Source organism: Sus scrofa, chromosome 6 (assembly GCF_000003025.6).
Source record: "Sus scrofa isolate TJ Tabasco breed Duroc chromosome 6, Sscrofa11.1, whole genome shotgun sequence".
NCBI lineage: Eukaryota > Metazoa > Chordata > Mammalia > Artiodactyla > Suidae > Sus > Sus scrofa.
The window spans coordinates 47,612,745-47,626,811 of record NC_010448.4 but is presented as its reverse complement, the minus strand read 5'-3'; the positions used below and the strand labels follow the sequence as shown (position 1 = coordinate 47,626,811).

The window sequence follows — 14,067 nt, the reverse complement described above, 5'->3', positions numbered from 1 at the left end:
GGGGTGGTGTTCACCCTGCCACGCCCTCAGTGCACAGCCGTGGGGGATCTGGTCTGAAGTCTGGCTAGGCTTCCACTGCTTACCGGGTCTTGGGCCAACTGCCTCATTTCTTTAAGCTTCAAGTTTTCGTTTCCCAACCTCATGGGTTTATGTTTGGTTTTTTGGTTGTTTTTTGTTGTTGTTTGGGGTGAGGGGGTTGGCCGAGCCCATGGCATGCAGAAGTTCCCAGGTCAAGAACTGAACCCATGCCACAGCAAACTCAATCCGTAGCAGTGACAATACCAGATCCTTAACCCACCGAGCCACCAGGAAACACCTGGATTTATGTTTGAAATGAGGGCAAGAGACCAAGCATTAATTTATTTAAAAATTTTTTTAATTAAAAAAAATTTTTTTTAGGGCTGCACCCATGGCCTTTGGAAGAACCCAGGCCAGTGACTGAATCCAAGCCACAGCAGCAATCTGCATCCCTATGTGCTAGCTTCAGCACCCCAAATCCATTAATGCACTGTGTTGGGCCGGGGATGGAACCCTCACCTCTGCAGCAACCGGAGCCACTGCAGCCAGCTTCTTAACCCACTGCACCAGAGTGGGAACTCCACCAAGCATTACTTTAGTGTCTTCTATATGCCAAGTCCCGTTCTGAATATTTATGGGAAAATGGGCAAATTGAAGTTAAGGCACGGCCCAAGAACAAAAGCCAAGAAGTGGAGTTACTGGCGAATCAGCAGTTTAAGGATCTAGCATTGTCACTGCTGTGGCATGGGTTTAATCCCTGACTCTTCCATATGCCATGGGTGCGGCCAAAAAAAAAAAACTGGCGGAGGAAGAATTTTAACCCAGAACCTCTAGCTCCAGAAGTCAGTGATCTAAGCCACTCTATACAAAATACGGTGCGCACAGCAGAGGCGTGTGATGGGCATACAGTCCATTAAGTCATTTCACAGTTCCTGGGAGCATCAAGAGCACCCAGTTGCTTCTGCTTTCACTTTTTTCCCACTGCCCATCTGTCCTGGGCCACTCCTAGCCTTGTCCTGCCCAGCCCTTCTGGCTGCACCCTCCCTCAGCTAACAAAGGTTCAGGCGCACTTTTATGGGCTCTGATAAGGCCCTGGTAGGACCAAAGTTCACCAGCATTTCCTTTTTGCAAAAAAGCCTAGAGGAGGGGGCCCTGAGCTGAGTCCCCCAGGCCTGGCCCAGATGATCTGGGTTCTGGCTGGTCACCAGTGAGACTGGTAGGAGGAAATTGGCAGTGCCCTAGAAGATCTAAGCCTGGGATGACCAAAAGAAAGACCTTGTGGACTCAGCCCTGCCAGCCACGCCCTTATCCTCAGATATAAGAGCCACTTGCAACCTGCCATCTGCCACCATTCTCCAGTCCTGCGGCTCTTCTCACGGGAGAAGCCACCAGCCCAGCCTCTCAAGATGGCCTTCGTCCCTGCACCAGGCTACCAGCCCACCTACAATCCCGTGAGTTACCCCAGCCCCTGGCTTAGCTCTCCTCTGCCCGCCATGCACCAATTGACCCTCACCCCTGAGCCTCAGAGGTGCCCACTGAACACTGGGTCTGATTTACCCCATCCTGACCCTGGGGCTTGGCTTATTGCCCCCCCCACTCTCAGGCTATTTACATCCATCTGTAACCCTCCCCCCAGCTCTCCTCATCTTCATGCGATTCCTCACCCCTTGCTTAAGGGAGTGGGGGTGGAGGGCAATGATGGGGAAGGGCTGCAATAGGCAGATGCAGATGGCCTTCGAGGCCCCTCACCTGGCCGCTTCTGCAGACGCTGCCCTACTACAAGCCCATCCCAGGCGGTCTCCGGTCGGAATGTCCGTTTACATCCAAGGAGTGGCCAACGAGCACATGAAGAGGTGAGACCATTCCCCACGCTGGGCTAGGCTGGGAGGGAGCCACACACGGGGCAGAGGGGCTTCCAACCCAGGTACAGGAGTCCTACTTCCTTTCCTTCATTGCACCTGATGGCTAAAGACCAGCCCTGGTGTGGGGAGTCCAGGTCTTGGTGATCAGAACAGAAGAGGGGCCCTGGGAGGTGTCAGGGAGACTCACCATGACAGGTGGCCCCAGAGCAGGGACACTGGATTGGAACTTATGGGTGGGATAGAAAGAATTATGATCACAGGCTCAGAGCCGGGCCACTTGAGTTCACATCCCAGCTGTGTCACTCACCAACTGTGTGACTGGAAAAGCTCTCTGAACTTTAGTTTCTCATCTGTAAAATGGGGTTGTTTGAAGGAGTCAATGTGTAAAACACAGAGCGGTAAAGTAAGTGCTGTAATAACTCGTAGTTTTATGGTCTTAAAATGGTGATGAGAATTGAACTGACCTCATAGGACTGCTGTTTTCTCTGTTCATTGTCTCTTTGCGCACTGAGTGCCCACTCTGTGCCTAGACACTGGGGACAGAGCCACCGAGAGGACAAAGATCTCTGCCCTCATGGAACTGACATCTGAGTAGAGGAAATGGATAAAAAAATAAGTCAGATGGTGATAAATGCTGGAGACAAACAAGGAGGGAAGGGAGATGGGGTGTCGTGTGGGGGAGGGAGTGTGGCGTTGTCCCTTTAAATTAGGCGGCCAGGGAAAGGTTCCCGAGAAGGGAATTTTTCAGCAAAGACTGGAAGGAGGTGAGAGAGGGAACTTGGAATGTCCTGAGGGAAGAGCATTCCAGGCTGAAACAACAGCCAGTGCAAAGGCCCTGAGGCAGGCGTGGGCCTGTCCCCTCAGGATAATGTGAAGACTGCAGGTGTGGAGGGGGGTGTGGTGGAGAGGGCTCTGACTGCGTCTTCACAGGGCCCCGCGGGCTGCACGTAGGGAACGGCCTTTGGGAGCCGGGGAGGGGGCAGCTAGACCTGGGGCTGGAGTCAAGTCCCAGGAGCCTTCCTTGGAAGCTGGGTGGGGGGGGGATCTAAAATGGAAAAGGAAGGAGCCAAGCGTAGGAGGTGAGCATCTGCCGCCAGGAGTGCGGAGCCCCACCTGCCCCTCCACTCTCGGGTCGGCAGTGGCCAAGGCGCCACCCCCCCACCTGGCCCCGCCATTTACTCGCACTCTTGTCAGGGACCCTGGAACAGGGTAGGACAGAGAGAGTGGGAACAGGCGGCGCCAAAGGAACAGCCCTTTCCTGTCCGGCCAGGTTCTTCGTGAACTTCGTGGTGGGGCAGGGCCCGGGGGCGGATGTCGCCTTCCACTTCAATCCTCGCTTCGATGGCTGGGACAAGGTGGTCTTCAACTCGCAGCAGGACGGCAAGTGGGGCAACGAGGAGAAGAAGAGGAGCATGCCCTTCCGCAAGGGCGCCGCCTTCGAGCTGGTCATCATGGTCCTGCCCGAGCACTACAAGGTCAGGTCGTCAGGTCTGCGCCGCAGGGGCGGGTCCTCGCCCGCCTCCCCCCTTCCCCCCCCCCCCCCCCTCCTTCCTCCCCCGCCCTCCCCTCCTTCTCCCTCCCCTCCCCCTCCTCCCGGAGGCTCCTCCCTTCCTCCCTCCCCTTCCCTCTTTCCTCTCTTTTTTTTCCTCTCCCGTTTCCCCTCCCGACCTCATTTTCTTTTCCTCCTTTCCTGTCGATTAAATAATTCGCTCATCTCTTTTTTTAATTAAACATTTTTAAAAAATTTTTCTTTTTTTCAATAAAAATTCTTGCGTTCCCTGGTGGCTCAGCGGGTTAAGGATCCTGCATCATCACTGCTGTGGCCCAGGTCACTGATGTGGCGCTGCTTCCAACTCTGGCCCTGGAACTTCTGCATGCCCAGGGCATGGCCAAAAAAAAAAAAATCTCTCATCTCTTTTTCTCATTCCAATTCCTCCGCCACGGAAAGCCTTCTACTATATTCCCTGTATATCATCTTGCTCCTCTGTGTTCTTGAGAAATGCGTATCTTGGCACTCTCTTATCCCCAACTCTATTTTTTTATTTTTATTTTTTGGTCTTTTCGTCTTTTCTAGGGCCACTCCTGCGGCACATGGAGCTTCCCAGGCTAGGGGTCTAATAGAGCTGTAGCTGCCGGCCTACACCAGAGCCACAGCAACATGGGATCCGAGCCGGGTCTGCGACCTACACCACAGCTCCTGGCAACACCGGATCTAAGGATTAAGACCCACTGAGCAAGGCCAGGGATCGAACCCACAACCTCATGGTTCCTAGTTGGATTCGTTAACCACTGCGCCATGACGGGAACTCCTCTTAATCCCCAAGTCTAAATGCACACGAAAGGAGGGTTCCTTCATGCCTGGGAAGCCCTCTTCTCCTTGCCACCCCCATGGCTGTCAGCTCCGGGCTCCTCTGCTCCCTTCTCTACCTCTCACTTTCCCTCCTGGATTATTTAAAAGCAAATCCCAGATAGTTTATAATCTCATTAAAAACAGTCACATGCCACTCTCAGACCTGAAAAATGGATAGTTCTTCCTTAGTCCCCACATGCCCAGTCTTGATCCAGTCTCGATCCGGTCATTTCATGATGCCTGCTGTTTCCTAGTTTGTTTGCTCAAATCAGGGTCCAAATAAGGCCCACATATTGTGACTGACAAGCAGTAAGGGAGTATTTTTTTCTTTTTTAGGGCCGCACCCACGGCATATGGAGGTTCCCAGGCTAGGGGTCGAATCAGAGCTGCAGCTGCCGGCCTACACCACAGCCACAGCAATGCCAAATTCAAGCTGTGACCGACACCACAGCTTAGGGCAATGCCAGATCCATAACCCCCTGATTGAGGCCAGGGATCAAATCCGCGTCCCCATGGATACTAGTCAGATTCCTAACTTGCTGAGCCACCCCAGGAACTCCCGTGCCTTTGTTAGATTAATGATGTATGTGCTCCTGCTGGCTGCGCAGGACCCCCTGGGTCTGCTGAGTGCTTTCCATCCCCTGCCTCCACTCGCCATAAGTGACACGCGGGGGACACCCTGTGCCCTCTGTTCCCCACCTGACCCACGCGAGGAGTGTCCTGGGGGCGATTTCAGGGTTGGAGAAAAATACCTGGACATTATCTGTCCTCATGTGGGCACCAGCTTTCTAACCTCATACCGGAGGTTAGCATCATGGCTTGAGGTTGGACAGACACGGGTTCAAGTTTGTTCCCAGAGTGTGACCCTAAGCGGGTCTTTCTACCTCTGCTCTCTTGAACAACCAGGACCATGCCTTGTCCTGCTCCACAGAGCTGATGGGCCTGTTACCAGATTGAGTCAAGTGTTTAGTACGCGGGAGGCTCTGGATCCTGGGGAGCTGGCTCTCAGCCCTGGGCTCCCTGCTTAGTGCTAAAAGTAGAACTGTGATGGCTTAACCTGGGCTGAGATGTGATATCAGGCCAAGGCTCTACCCAGGATTTCTCCAACGCCTTCAACTTACCTTCCCAGCGATCCCAGAGTGAGCCTTCGTTTTACAGATGTGCAAAGGCTCAGAGAAATGAGTGACTTACCTGAGGTTTCACAGCCAAGACATGTCAGAGCTAGACTTCAAACCCAACTCGTTTGAGGCCAGAACAAAGACTCCTACTCAATTCCCTCCCAAGCTCCATCCCCAGGCTAAAGTACCTATTCTCTCTTAGCCACCGATCCGATCCGGGGAGCTGACTTTTGATCCCAGCCTGACCCTTGACCTGTGAATTCAAGATTCCTGACTCTGAAGTTATCCCAGCTTCCCCGCAAGCCTTCTGACCCCAAGTTAACAAGATCCCTGTTTCCTGCTTCCTGTCTCTACCTTCCCAAGGTCACAGGTGCTGACCATGACCTTACCCCTGCCTTCCAGGTGGTGGTAAACGGTGATCCCTTCTATGAGTTTGGGCACCGGATCCCAGTCCAGTTGGTCACCCACCTGCAAGTGGATGGGGACCTGACGCTTCAATCAATCAACTTCATCGGAGGCCAGCCCGCCCCCAGCCCGGTGCGTGGTTATTTATTTATCTGATTTGCTTGCTTTCTTCCGTAATTCATCCCCCCCACCCATTGATTTCCTGAGCCCCTGCTCTGTGTCAGCCCCTTTGCCTGGTAATGGCACGGACCCAGTGGCAACCAAGACAGTCTCTGGGAGGACAGACATGTCATCAGATGGCAGTTGGCTACAGGTGGTCAGGGCCGGGTTGGGGTCTTACAGGAGGTTTGGAGAGTCTTAAGGAAGGGCTGGCTTTCTCAGTGTATAAGCTGAGTCAGAAAGAGAACATATGGAAGCATGAAAACCACCACGTAGAAGCGTATTCCTGGAAAGTGGCCTGATGTGGTCAGTCAGCTGGGAAGCTCCCCGACAATCACAAGGAGCTGCCACTGCACAGGCACCAGAAGGGCTGTGCTGAGAAGGGCACCAAACAACAGGGTGGCTGTGGCCTGGCCGTCGCGTCCGCACCTTGGAAGATGGCTGAGCAGCCTCTGTGCAGGCTGAACAGATAGGCGCTCAATGACCATGAAACCCTGCTCCCGGGCCACAGAGAATGACGAGCCACCAAAACACACACTAGAACATCGACCGCAGCTCTGCTTGGAGAAGCTGGAGCCAAACCCCTCCCCAGGTCCTTCAGCTGAGGGCGCCTTCCCAACCTGCAAGCCCCCAGCCCCTCCCAGGGGAAGCACTCTGATGACCATCAGCCCCATTTTACAGATGTGGCAACTGAGGCACAGAGAGCTTAAATAACTTGCCCAGGGTTACGGAGCTCATGAGTGGCAGAGGCCCGGATGAAACCCACCTCGGCCTCCTGAATGAGGCAGTGCTGGGAACACCTTCATCCATGAGAGGGCCTCGGGCCTGTGGGTGTTCATCTGACTCTCATGCTTCATCAGGGCTCTGTGGCGTTTTTTTTTGTTTTTTTTTTTAACAGCCGTACTTGCGGCATGTGGAGGTTCCCAGGCTAGGGGTCGAATTGGAGCTACAGCTGTCGGCCTACACCATAGCCACAGCCACAGCGATGCAGGATCTGAGCTGCGTCTGCAAACTACACCACAGCTCACGGCAACACCAGATCCTTAACCCACTGAGTGAGGACCCTCACAGATCCTAGCTGGGTTTGTTAACCGCTGAGCCACAATGGGAACTCCTCATAAAGCTATTTTTAGAGAGCCTTCAGAATAGCTGGCTTACAGTGGAAGTCAAGACAAAAAGGACTTCATTAGAAAGAGGGGGAAACAAAAAGAGTGAATAAAGTGGTCTAGGACCTCCCGCTGTGTTATAGGGGGTTAAGGATCTGGCATTGCTGCAGCTGTGGCGTAGGTTGCAGCTGAGGTTTGGTTTCAATACTTGGCCGGGAAGCTCCATATGCTGAGGGTGCTGCCAAAAAAAAAAGAAAAAGAAAAAAAACAGGGCATTCCCATCATGGCTCAGTGGAAACAAATCTGACTAGTAACCATGAGGACACAGGTTCGATCCCTGGCCTCACTCAGTGGGTTAAGGATCTGGAGTTGCTGTGAGCTGTGGTATAAATCGAATACTCGGCTCTGAATCTGAGTGGCTGTGGCAGTGGTGCAGGCCGGCAGCTACAGCTCTGATTGGACCCCTGGCCTGGGGACCTCCATATGCCACAAGTGAGGCCCTAAAAGAAAGAAAACAAAAACGTTGTCTAGGGAGGGAAGGTGTTTGGGCAGAAGGAACCACCTGTGAGAAGGTAAGGACGAGGGAGAGGACCAGAGACAGAGACAAGGAGAGACAGAGACTCAGCGACAGAGACACACCCTCACCGAGAGAGCCTGAGACAGACAAGGGAGAGGCAGGAACTTGGCTGGTTCCCAGAAGCCCTCCTTGCCCCAGGGGTGGGCACGGAGTGTGAGGGGCAGGGGCGAGTGGTGGTGGGAGACAGGGGAGCAGCAGGGTCCTGGCTGGGGCTGGGGGGCGGCCTGAGGGTGCACACGTTGTTGTGCAGCTCCCGGGTGGAGGCGGGAGACGAGGGCTGGATGAGGGCCCTGGGGGGGCAGGAGCCAGGACAGGGGAGGGAACCGAAGAGCGTGACCAGCTCCTCCTCAAGGGTGGGGTGAGCGTCACTGTGCACAGGAGACCCCCAACCATGACAAGTTCTCCATGAATGACCCATCTGGGTTGACCCCAGGGATCCCTTGGGTGGTGCTGGTGGGCTGGCCTGGGACAGGCATCCTCATCATGCTCCAGGCCCTAGTTTGGGGTCCCCCTCTTTGCCCCCTTCTCCTTCTCTGCCCACAGGGACCCATGCCTAATCCGGGTACCCAGTAAGTACATGGACTTCCCCTGGACGTGGGGGTTCAGTGGCTGAGGAGGTCTTGGGGCTCCAAGGGACCCCCAGCCTCCCTCACCATCCATGCCTTCCATCCATCCATACAGGGTCCTGGAAAGCACAACCAACAGCCGTGTAACCTGCCAGTAAGTGGGAGGGTTGTGTGGCCAGTTGGCAGGGGGCGGTGACAAGAATCAGAGGGTGTCGGAGAGGCTGCGCCCCAGTTGTGCTGATGCAGCCCCTAGAGATACGCCTGCCTGTAGGAGGTGTGCCCTGATCCTTGTTAAATATTATAGAGTAATAGCTCTTCTTCCTTGCTTTACAGTGCATGGAGGGAGCCCCAACCTTCAACCCGGTAAAGTGTCCTGCGGGTGTTTAGGGCTCTGAGATGGGCAGTTGGCGGGGAAGCGGGAGCTGAAGGTTGGCAGGGGGTCCTGAACCGCGGGGAGCCCTGGGAAGTAGGAAGTAGAGCAGCAGAGGCAGAGAGTGTGTGGGGCAGGAGGTGGGTGGGTGGGGTGAGGGTGGAGTGGGGTTCAGGGTGGGGAGGGGTCGGGGGTTTGAGACGTTTCCTCTCTGAAAATTTGTCCCTGCACCTGGCTTCTGGGGACCTGAGAGATGCTGGGACACCATGTTCTCTTCCCACAGCCTGTGCCATATAAGGCGAGACTGCAAGGGGGCCTTGTGGCCCGAAGAACCATCGTGATCAAGGGCTATGTGCCCCCCTCGGGCAAGAGGTACGGGATGGAGACTGGGCGTGACTCCTCACTCCTCTCGCCCCTCAGACCTAAGAGTTAGCGCCCTCAGCCCCCTCCTCCGATGGAGACCCAAGAGTCCAGAATTCGGGGCCCCCACACCCCTTTTTTTTTTTAGGGCCGCACCTGTGGCATACGGAAGTTCCCAGGCTAGGGATCAATCGGAGCTGCAGCTGCCGCCTCACCACAGCCACAGCCACACAGGGATCTGAGCTGTGTCTGCGACACACGCCGCAGCTTGTGGCAACGCCAGACCCTCAACCCACGGAGCAAGGCCAGGGATCAAACCCACATCTTAATGGATACTCCTTGGTTCTTAACCCGCTGAGCCACCACGGGACCTCCACCCCCTCCTTCCTTGGAGAGCAAGGCGCTGGCCCCTGATCCCTGCCCCGTCTTACTCCCACCTCCCCTTCTGCCCCCAGCCTTGTCATCAACTTCAAGGTGGGCTCCTCAGGGGACGTGGCTTGCACATCAACCCCCGCCTGACCGAGGGCATCGTGGTTCGGAACAGCTATCTGAATGGCAAGTGGGGAGCCGAGGAGAGGAAGAGCTCCTTCAACCCGTTTGCTCCCGGACAGTACTTCGATGTGAGTCTGGGGTCTCTCTTTCCCCGCTTCCCTCCAAAGCCTCTGTCCCGGGCCTGGGCTCATGGCCGCCCCTCTCCTGCAGCTGTCCATTCGCTGTGGCTTGGATCGCTTCAAGGTTTACGCCAATGGCCAGCACCTCTTCGACTTCTCCCATCGCCTCTCGAACTTCCAAGGGGTGGACACACTGGAGATCCAGGGCGATGTCACCTTGTCCTACGTCCAGATCTGATCTATTCCTGGGGCCATAACCCTTGGGCGCACAGAGGAAGAGCCTGTCGGACTCCCTTCTAAGCCTCTAATAAAATTAATAAACTGCCTGATGGTGCCTCGTGAGTGCGTGTGACCCCACTCCCCCCTTCCGTCCTGGTTCAGTTGTGCCTTGTCCATTCAGCCCCCCATCAGCTGTCATAAGAAGTCATAATAACTCTAGGGCTTGAACATGTATCAACTCATTCACTCCTCACAATGCCAGAAGGTAGGAACTATTACATTCCTTTTTTTTTTGGCTTTTTAGGGCCACACCTGCAGCATATGGAGGTCACCCCACCCCTGGAGGAGGTGCTGGTCACGCTCTTCTGGTTCCCTCCCCTGTCCTGGCTCCTGCCCCCCCAGGGCCCTCATCCAGCCCTCGTCTCCCGCCTCCACCCGGGAGCTGCACAACAACGTGTGCACCCTCAGGCCGCCCCCCCAGCCCCAGCCAGGACCCTGCTGCTCCCCTGTCTCCCACCACCACTCGCCCCTGCCCCTCACACTCCGTGCCCACCCCTGGGGCAAGGAGGGCTTCTGGGAACCAGCCAAGTTCCTGCCTCTCCCTTGTCTGTCTCAGGCTCTCTCGGTGAGGGTGTGTCTCTGTCGCTGAGTCTCTGTCTCTCCTTGTCTCTGTCTCTGGTCCTCTCCCTCGTCCTTACCTTCTCACAGGTGGTGCCTTCTGCCCAAACACCTTCCCTCCCTAGACAACGTTTTTGTTTTCTTTCTTTTAGGGCCGCACTTGTGGCATATGGAGGTCCCCAGGCCAGGGGTCCAATCAGAGCTGTAGCTGCCGGCCTGCACCACAGCCACAGCAATGCCAGATCCAAGTTGCGTCTGCAACCTACACCACCACAGCTCACAGCAACTCCAGATCCTTAACCCACTGAGTGAGGCCAGGGATCGAACCTGTGTCCTCATGGATACTAGTCAGATTCGTTTCTGCTGAGCTGCAACAGGAACTCCTATCTATATTTATAAGTCCTAAACAGGCAAAGAAAAATAATATAAAAACAATGAGCCCTGGGGGACCAGGGGAATTAAGATTTTCTGGAGTCTTCCGCTCGGAGAGGGGGTCCTTGGTTCCACTGCCCACCCAGAGATAAACTCTGAAGCCGGGCATGGCCTCGGGGGCCTTCAGCCTAAGGGTCTCAAGGGGCAGAAAAATGAGTCTGAAAATCTCAAGCCCCGCCTGGAGCAGGGTGTGGTTTTCCCACCACCCAAGCTCTTTCAGGTTTAGTCGGGAACCAGCCCCAGCTTGCAGTGCCTTCACTCTTAAAATGCAATTTCTGCAGCAGCCCAAGTTTCTGGCTGCAAACTTTGACCCTGACCCGGATCCAGGAGGGAAGCTGATGGTACATCCTGCCATGGGCACTGTTCCCAACTTTCTGAGACCGGCCTGAATGTGTCCACGGCGGTGAGGACCACAGCCACTGTGAGCAACCGGCTGAGGGCCTGGGGCTGGGGCGCTTCTGTGGTCCTGGTTCCCCTCCACCCACCGATATTCAAGGGAAACCCACCTCCTGAGCTAGAAAATCCCCACCTGACAGTCGGAGATGACTGGGCGTCTCTAAGTACCACACTCCCCCTTCCTTCTAGAATGCCTCCAGTAGGGCCGAGGGCTCTGGGGCATCAGGTGAAGCCAGCTGGACAAAGTGTATGAACATGCACTTGATGTCGGGCGGGACATAGGGGCCCGGCCCTTGGCATCCCCCGACCCCTCGGCAGGGCGGTTGCCGCTGCAGTGAGTGTCTGCCCCCGGGTGCGAACCAACGGGGCCTGTCCCGACTTGAGGACAGATGAGAGACCAGCGATGCCTCGACGGCCTTCCCAGCTCCTCCCTGCCAGAGCAGTCTGCAGGCATCTGGAGGCCAGGGAAGCTGGGGAGAGGCGAGAACAGGGATGTCGGCACAGAGTCTGAGAGTCATGAACGATCTTGGTGAGGCTGGGGTCTCCAAAGGATCTGTTTCCAGACGGACCCACTGGAAGGTCTGTTACACCCACGGACGGAAGGCAGGGCCTGGGCCCTTCCACACTCCCTCAGGTCACCCCCCACCGCATTGCCACCCGGTTGCTTTGCAAGTGCCAAGTGCCGCAGGAAGGCCAGCCAATGCCCCGCCCCTACCACAGCGCAGCCTGCCTCAGGCCTCCTGCGACAGAAAGCGCCCTCTGAGATCCAGGCCCGAATCCCGCCTGAGCCACGCAACTGCTGTGTGACCCTGAGTCAAGTGTCTTCGCCTCTCTGAGCCCGCTTTCCTCGTCTGCGCGTTCGAGGGAGCCACAGACCCAGAGGAGGCGCACCGATGACGGACGAAGACTTTATTGGCGGCCAAGAGCCCTGCGGCCCACCCACCACGCGCCCCCCGCCAGGGCTCAGAAGATCTTCACGAGCTCCAGCTGCAGGTCGCCGCCCACCTCCACCGCACGCACGCGCGTCGGCGGCATCCGGTGGCGGAAGTGGTGGTACTCCAGGTCCCCGACCACCACCTGCAGGCGCGGGGAAGCAGGGCTTAAGAGTCATCCCCGACTCCCCCCCACGCCTTGTGACCCGGGCGCCCACGGAACCCCGCCAGGGCCCAAGGGCCCCACTGGGGAAACGGGGCTACTGTTTTCTGTCCCTTTGCCGTGAGGATTAAATGAGTTCATCGCTGACACGTGAGTAGTTTTTAAACTTTGAGGTGGGTGGGGGCCCCTACAACGCCCGCATCTCTGCCTCACTCCCAAAAGCAAAGGGTTGAAAGTGAGGAACCGCCTGGGTGGCAGAGGGGCTGCAGCGGCCCCGCCCCGCCGGGACTGGTTTCTGGGGCCTGTCTCCCCACCCACCCACGCCCCTGCCCCGGAGCCTCTGCCTCGGACCCCAGCGGACCGGGAAGAGGGTCGGGGTCGGGGGGACCTCTGGGCCTCGCCTCTGCACTGGGACACCCACCCCTCGGGCGCTTGGCTCTGGCTCTCCTGTCTGTGCCACTGCCACGCTAGTGCGCTTGCGCCAGGGCAGGACGCCCGACCAGCCTCGGCCACGCCTGTGCTCCCGCCTCCGCCGAGGGGAAGAGCCCTGGGCGCTGGCGCCCACGCCTCGGCGGAGACCCACCTTGAAGCCTTCGTCGGTGGTGATGAGCAGCACGTCGAAGGGCTGCCCGCGCTGGAAGGGAATGCCCGGGCCTCGCTCCTCTCGGCCCCAGGCTCCGTGCTCCAGGCTGTTGAAGACCACCGAGGACTCGTCCAGCCGCGGGTTGAAATGCAGGGCGGCCTCGCTGCCCGGCTCCTCGCCGCAGAGCAGGTTTACGTAGAACCTGGGAGGTGGGGGATGAGAGCGGGCGTCCCCTTCTGCAGGGGACTTACCTTCTGCCCGGGCCCACCCCCGTTTCCAGGGACCTCGGCTGTCCCACGCCAGGTGCGGGAAGGAGCGGTTGCAGACTGGAGGCCAAGGAGCCCAGTTTCCAGGGCATCCGCCATCCAGTTGGGGACCTGGACACACATGGCCCTGGGCGAGGGTCACTGTGCTCTGCCCGGGGTCCCCCTCATTCCCAGAGGCTGGGACTTGCCAAGGAATCATGGTCCCGAAGACCAGGGTGCTCCTGGTGGCCAAGGCACCCCCAGTTCCCAGAGGGCCAGGACAATAGCAGGGATGGCAGGATTCCCAGGCACCCCAGATTCCCAGGAATCCTGACGCTCCCACCCCGGGGAGCCATGGGCTTGACTGCTTGGGCCTCCCAGGTGCCCAGGGCGGCTCCAGTTCCCAGGACACATGTCCAGGGTTGCTGTGTCTCAGACCGGAAGCCACGGGGTGAGGCTCAGCAGGGGACCCTGAGAGTGCCCTGAACCCCCAGATTCTTAGAATGACTTAGGGACCCCAGCCTCACAGTCCAGGGACAAATGAGTGAAGACATCAGTTTCCAGAAGGTCAGAACTAGCCCGGGGCTTCCAAGACCCTGGCGGGCAAAGTCGGCCTGGGGCTTCGTCTCTGGGCTGTGACAAGGGGCACCAGCTGAGCCTGGAGCCCTCCCACCCCGACCACGGAGGCTGGGGGTCTCACCTGCCAGCCTGGTCGGGCACACACCACGAATTCTCATCACGGTGCCGACTCGGATGCCGTCGGCCAGCAAGGTTTTGTGGGGCATGGACTGCGGGCATGAACCATGGCGGCAGAGGAGAGAGACGTGGGTCAGTGCTGGGGAGCCCATGACGGGACCCAGAGCAGCAGCATCAGAGGGAAGAAAGGGCCCAGAGACCCAGGACACAGGGCCAGGCCCCGGGAAGGAGCTGCAGGCAGGAACACCCAGAATCCAGGGAAGTGCTCAGAGCTAGAGAGC

At 57.2% G+C, this 14,067-nt stretch overlaps 2 protein-coding genes across 2 annotated transcripts; one reads left to right on the top strand and one right to left on the bottom strand.

The window, feature by feature from the left end:
- Window positions 1,377-9,828, top strand: LGALS4 (galectin 4). Its single transcript, NM_213981.1, is given in 13 exon segments — window positions 1,377-1,469; window positions 1,784-1,820; window positions 1,823-1,871; window positions 3,151-3,355; window positions 5,751-5,885; window positions 8,139-8,156; window positions 8,159-8,164; window positions 8,277-8,315; window positions 8,495-8,524; window positions 8,815-8,903; window positions 9,347-9,388; window positions 9,391-9,511; window positions 9,594-9,828. Coding segments are annotated over 13 exon segments (963 nt in total). The 5' UTR covers window positions 1,377-1,424; the 3' UTR covers window positions 9,741-9,828.
- On the bottom strand, window positions 12,059-13,802 carry LOC110260983 (galectin-7-like). The gene is made up of 2 exons (XM_021094348.1): window positions 12,846-13,802; window positions 12,059-12,244 (listed from the first exon to the last, which is right to left on the bottom strand). The coding sequence occupies exons 1-2, from the start codon at window positions 13,308-13,310 to the stop codon at window positions 12,131-12,133; spliced, it is 579 nt and encodes a 192-aa protein (XP_020950007.1). The 5' UTR covers window positions 13,311-13,802; the 3' UTR covers window positions 12,059-12,130.

Excerpts from the sequence above, each read along its gene's own strand:
- LOC110260983 (XM_021094348.1), bottom strand. The coding sequence starts at position 13,310 with ATGATTCCTTGGCAAGTCCCAGCCTCTGGGAATGAGGGGGACCCCGGG. Across the intron at positions 12,245-12,845 it reads CCACCGACGAAGGCTTCAAG|GTGGTGGTCGGGGACCTGGA; the intron begins GTGGGTCTCCGC and ends CCGCGCCTGCAG.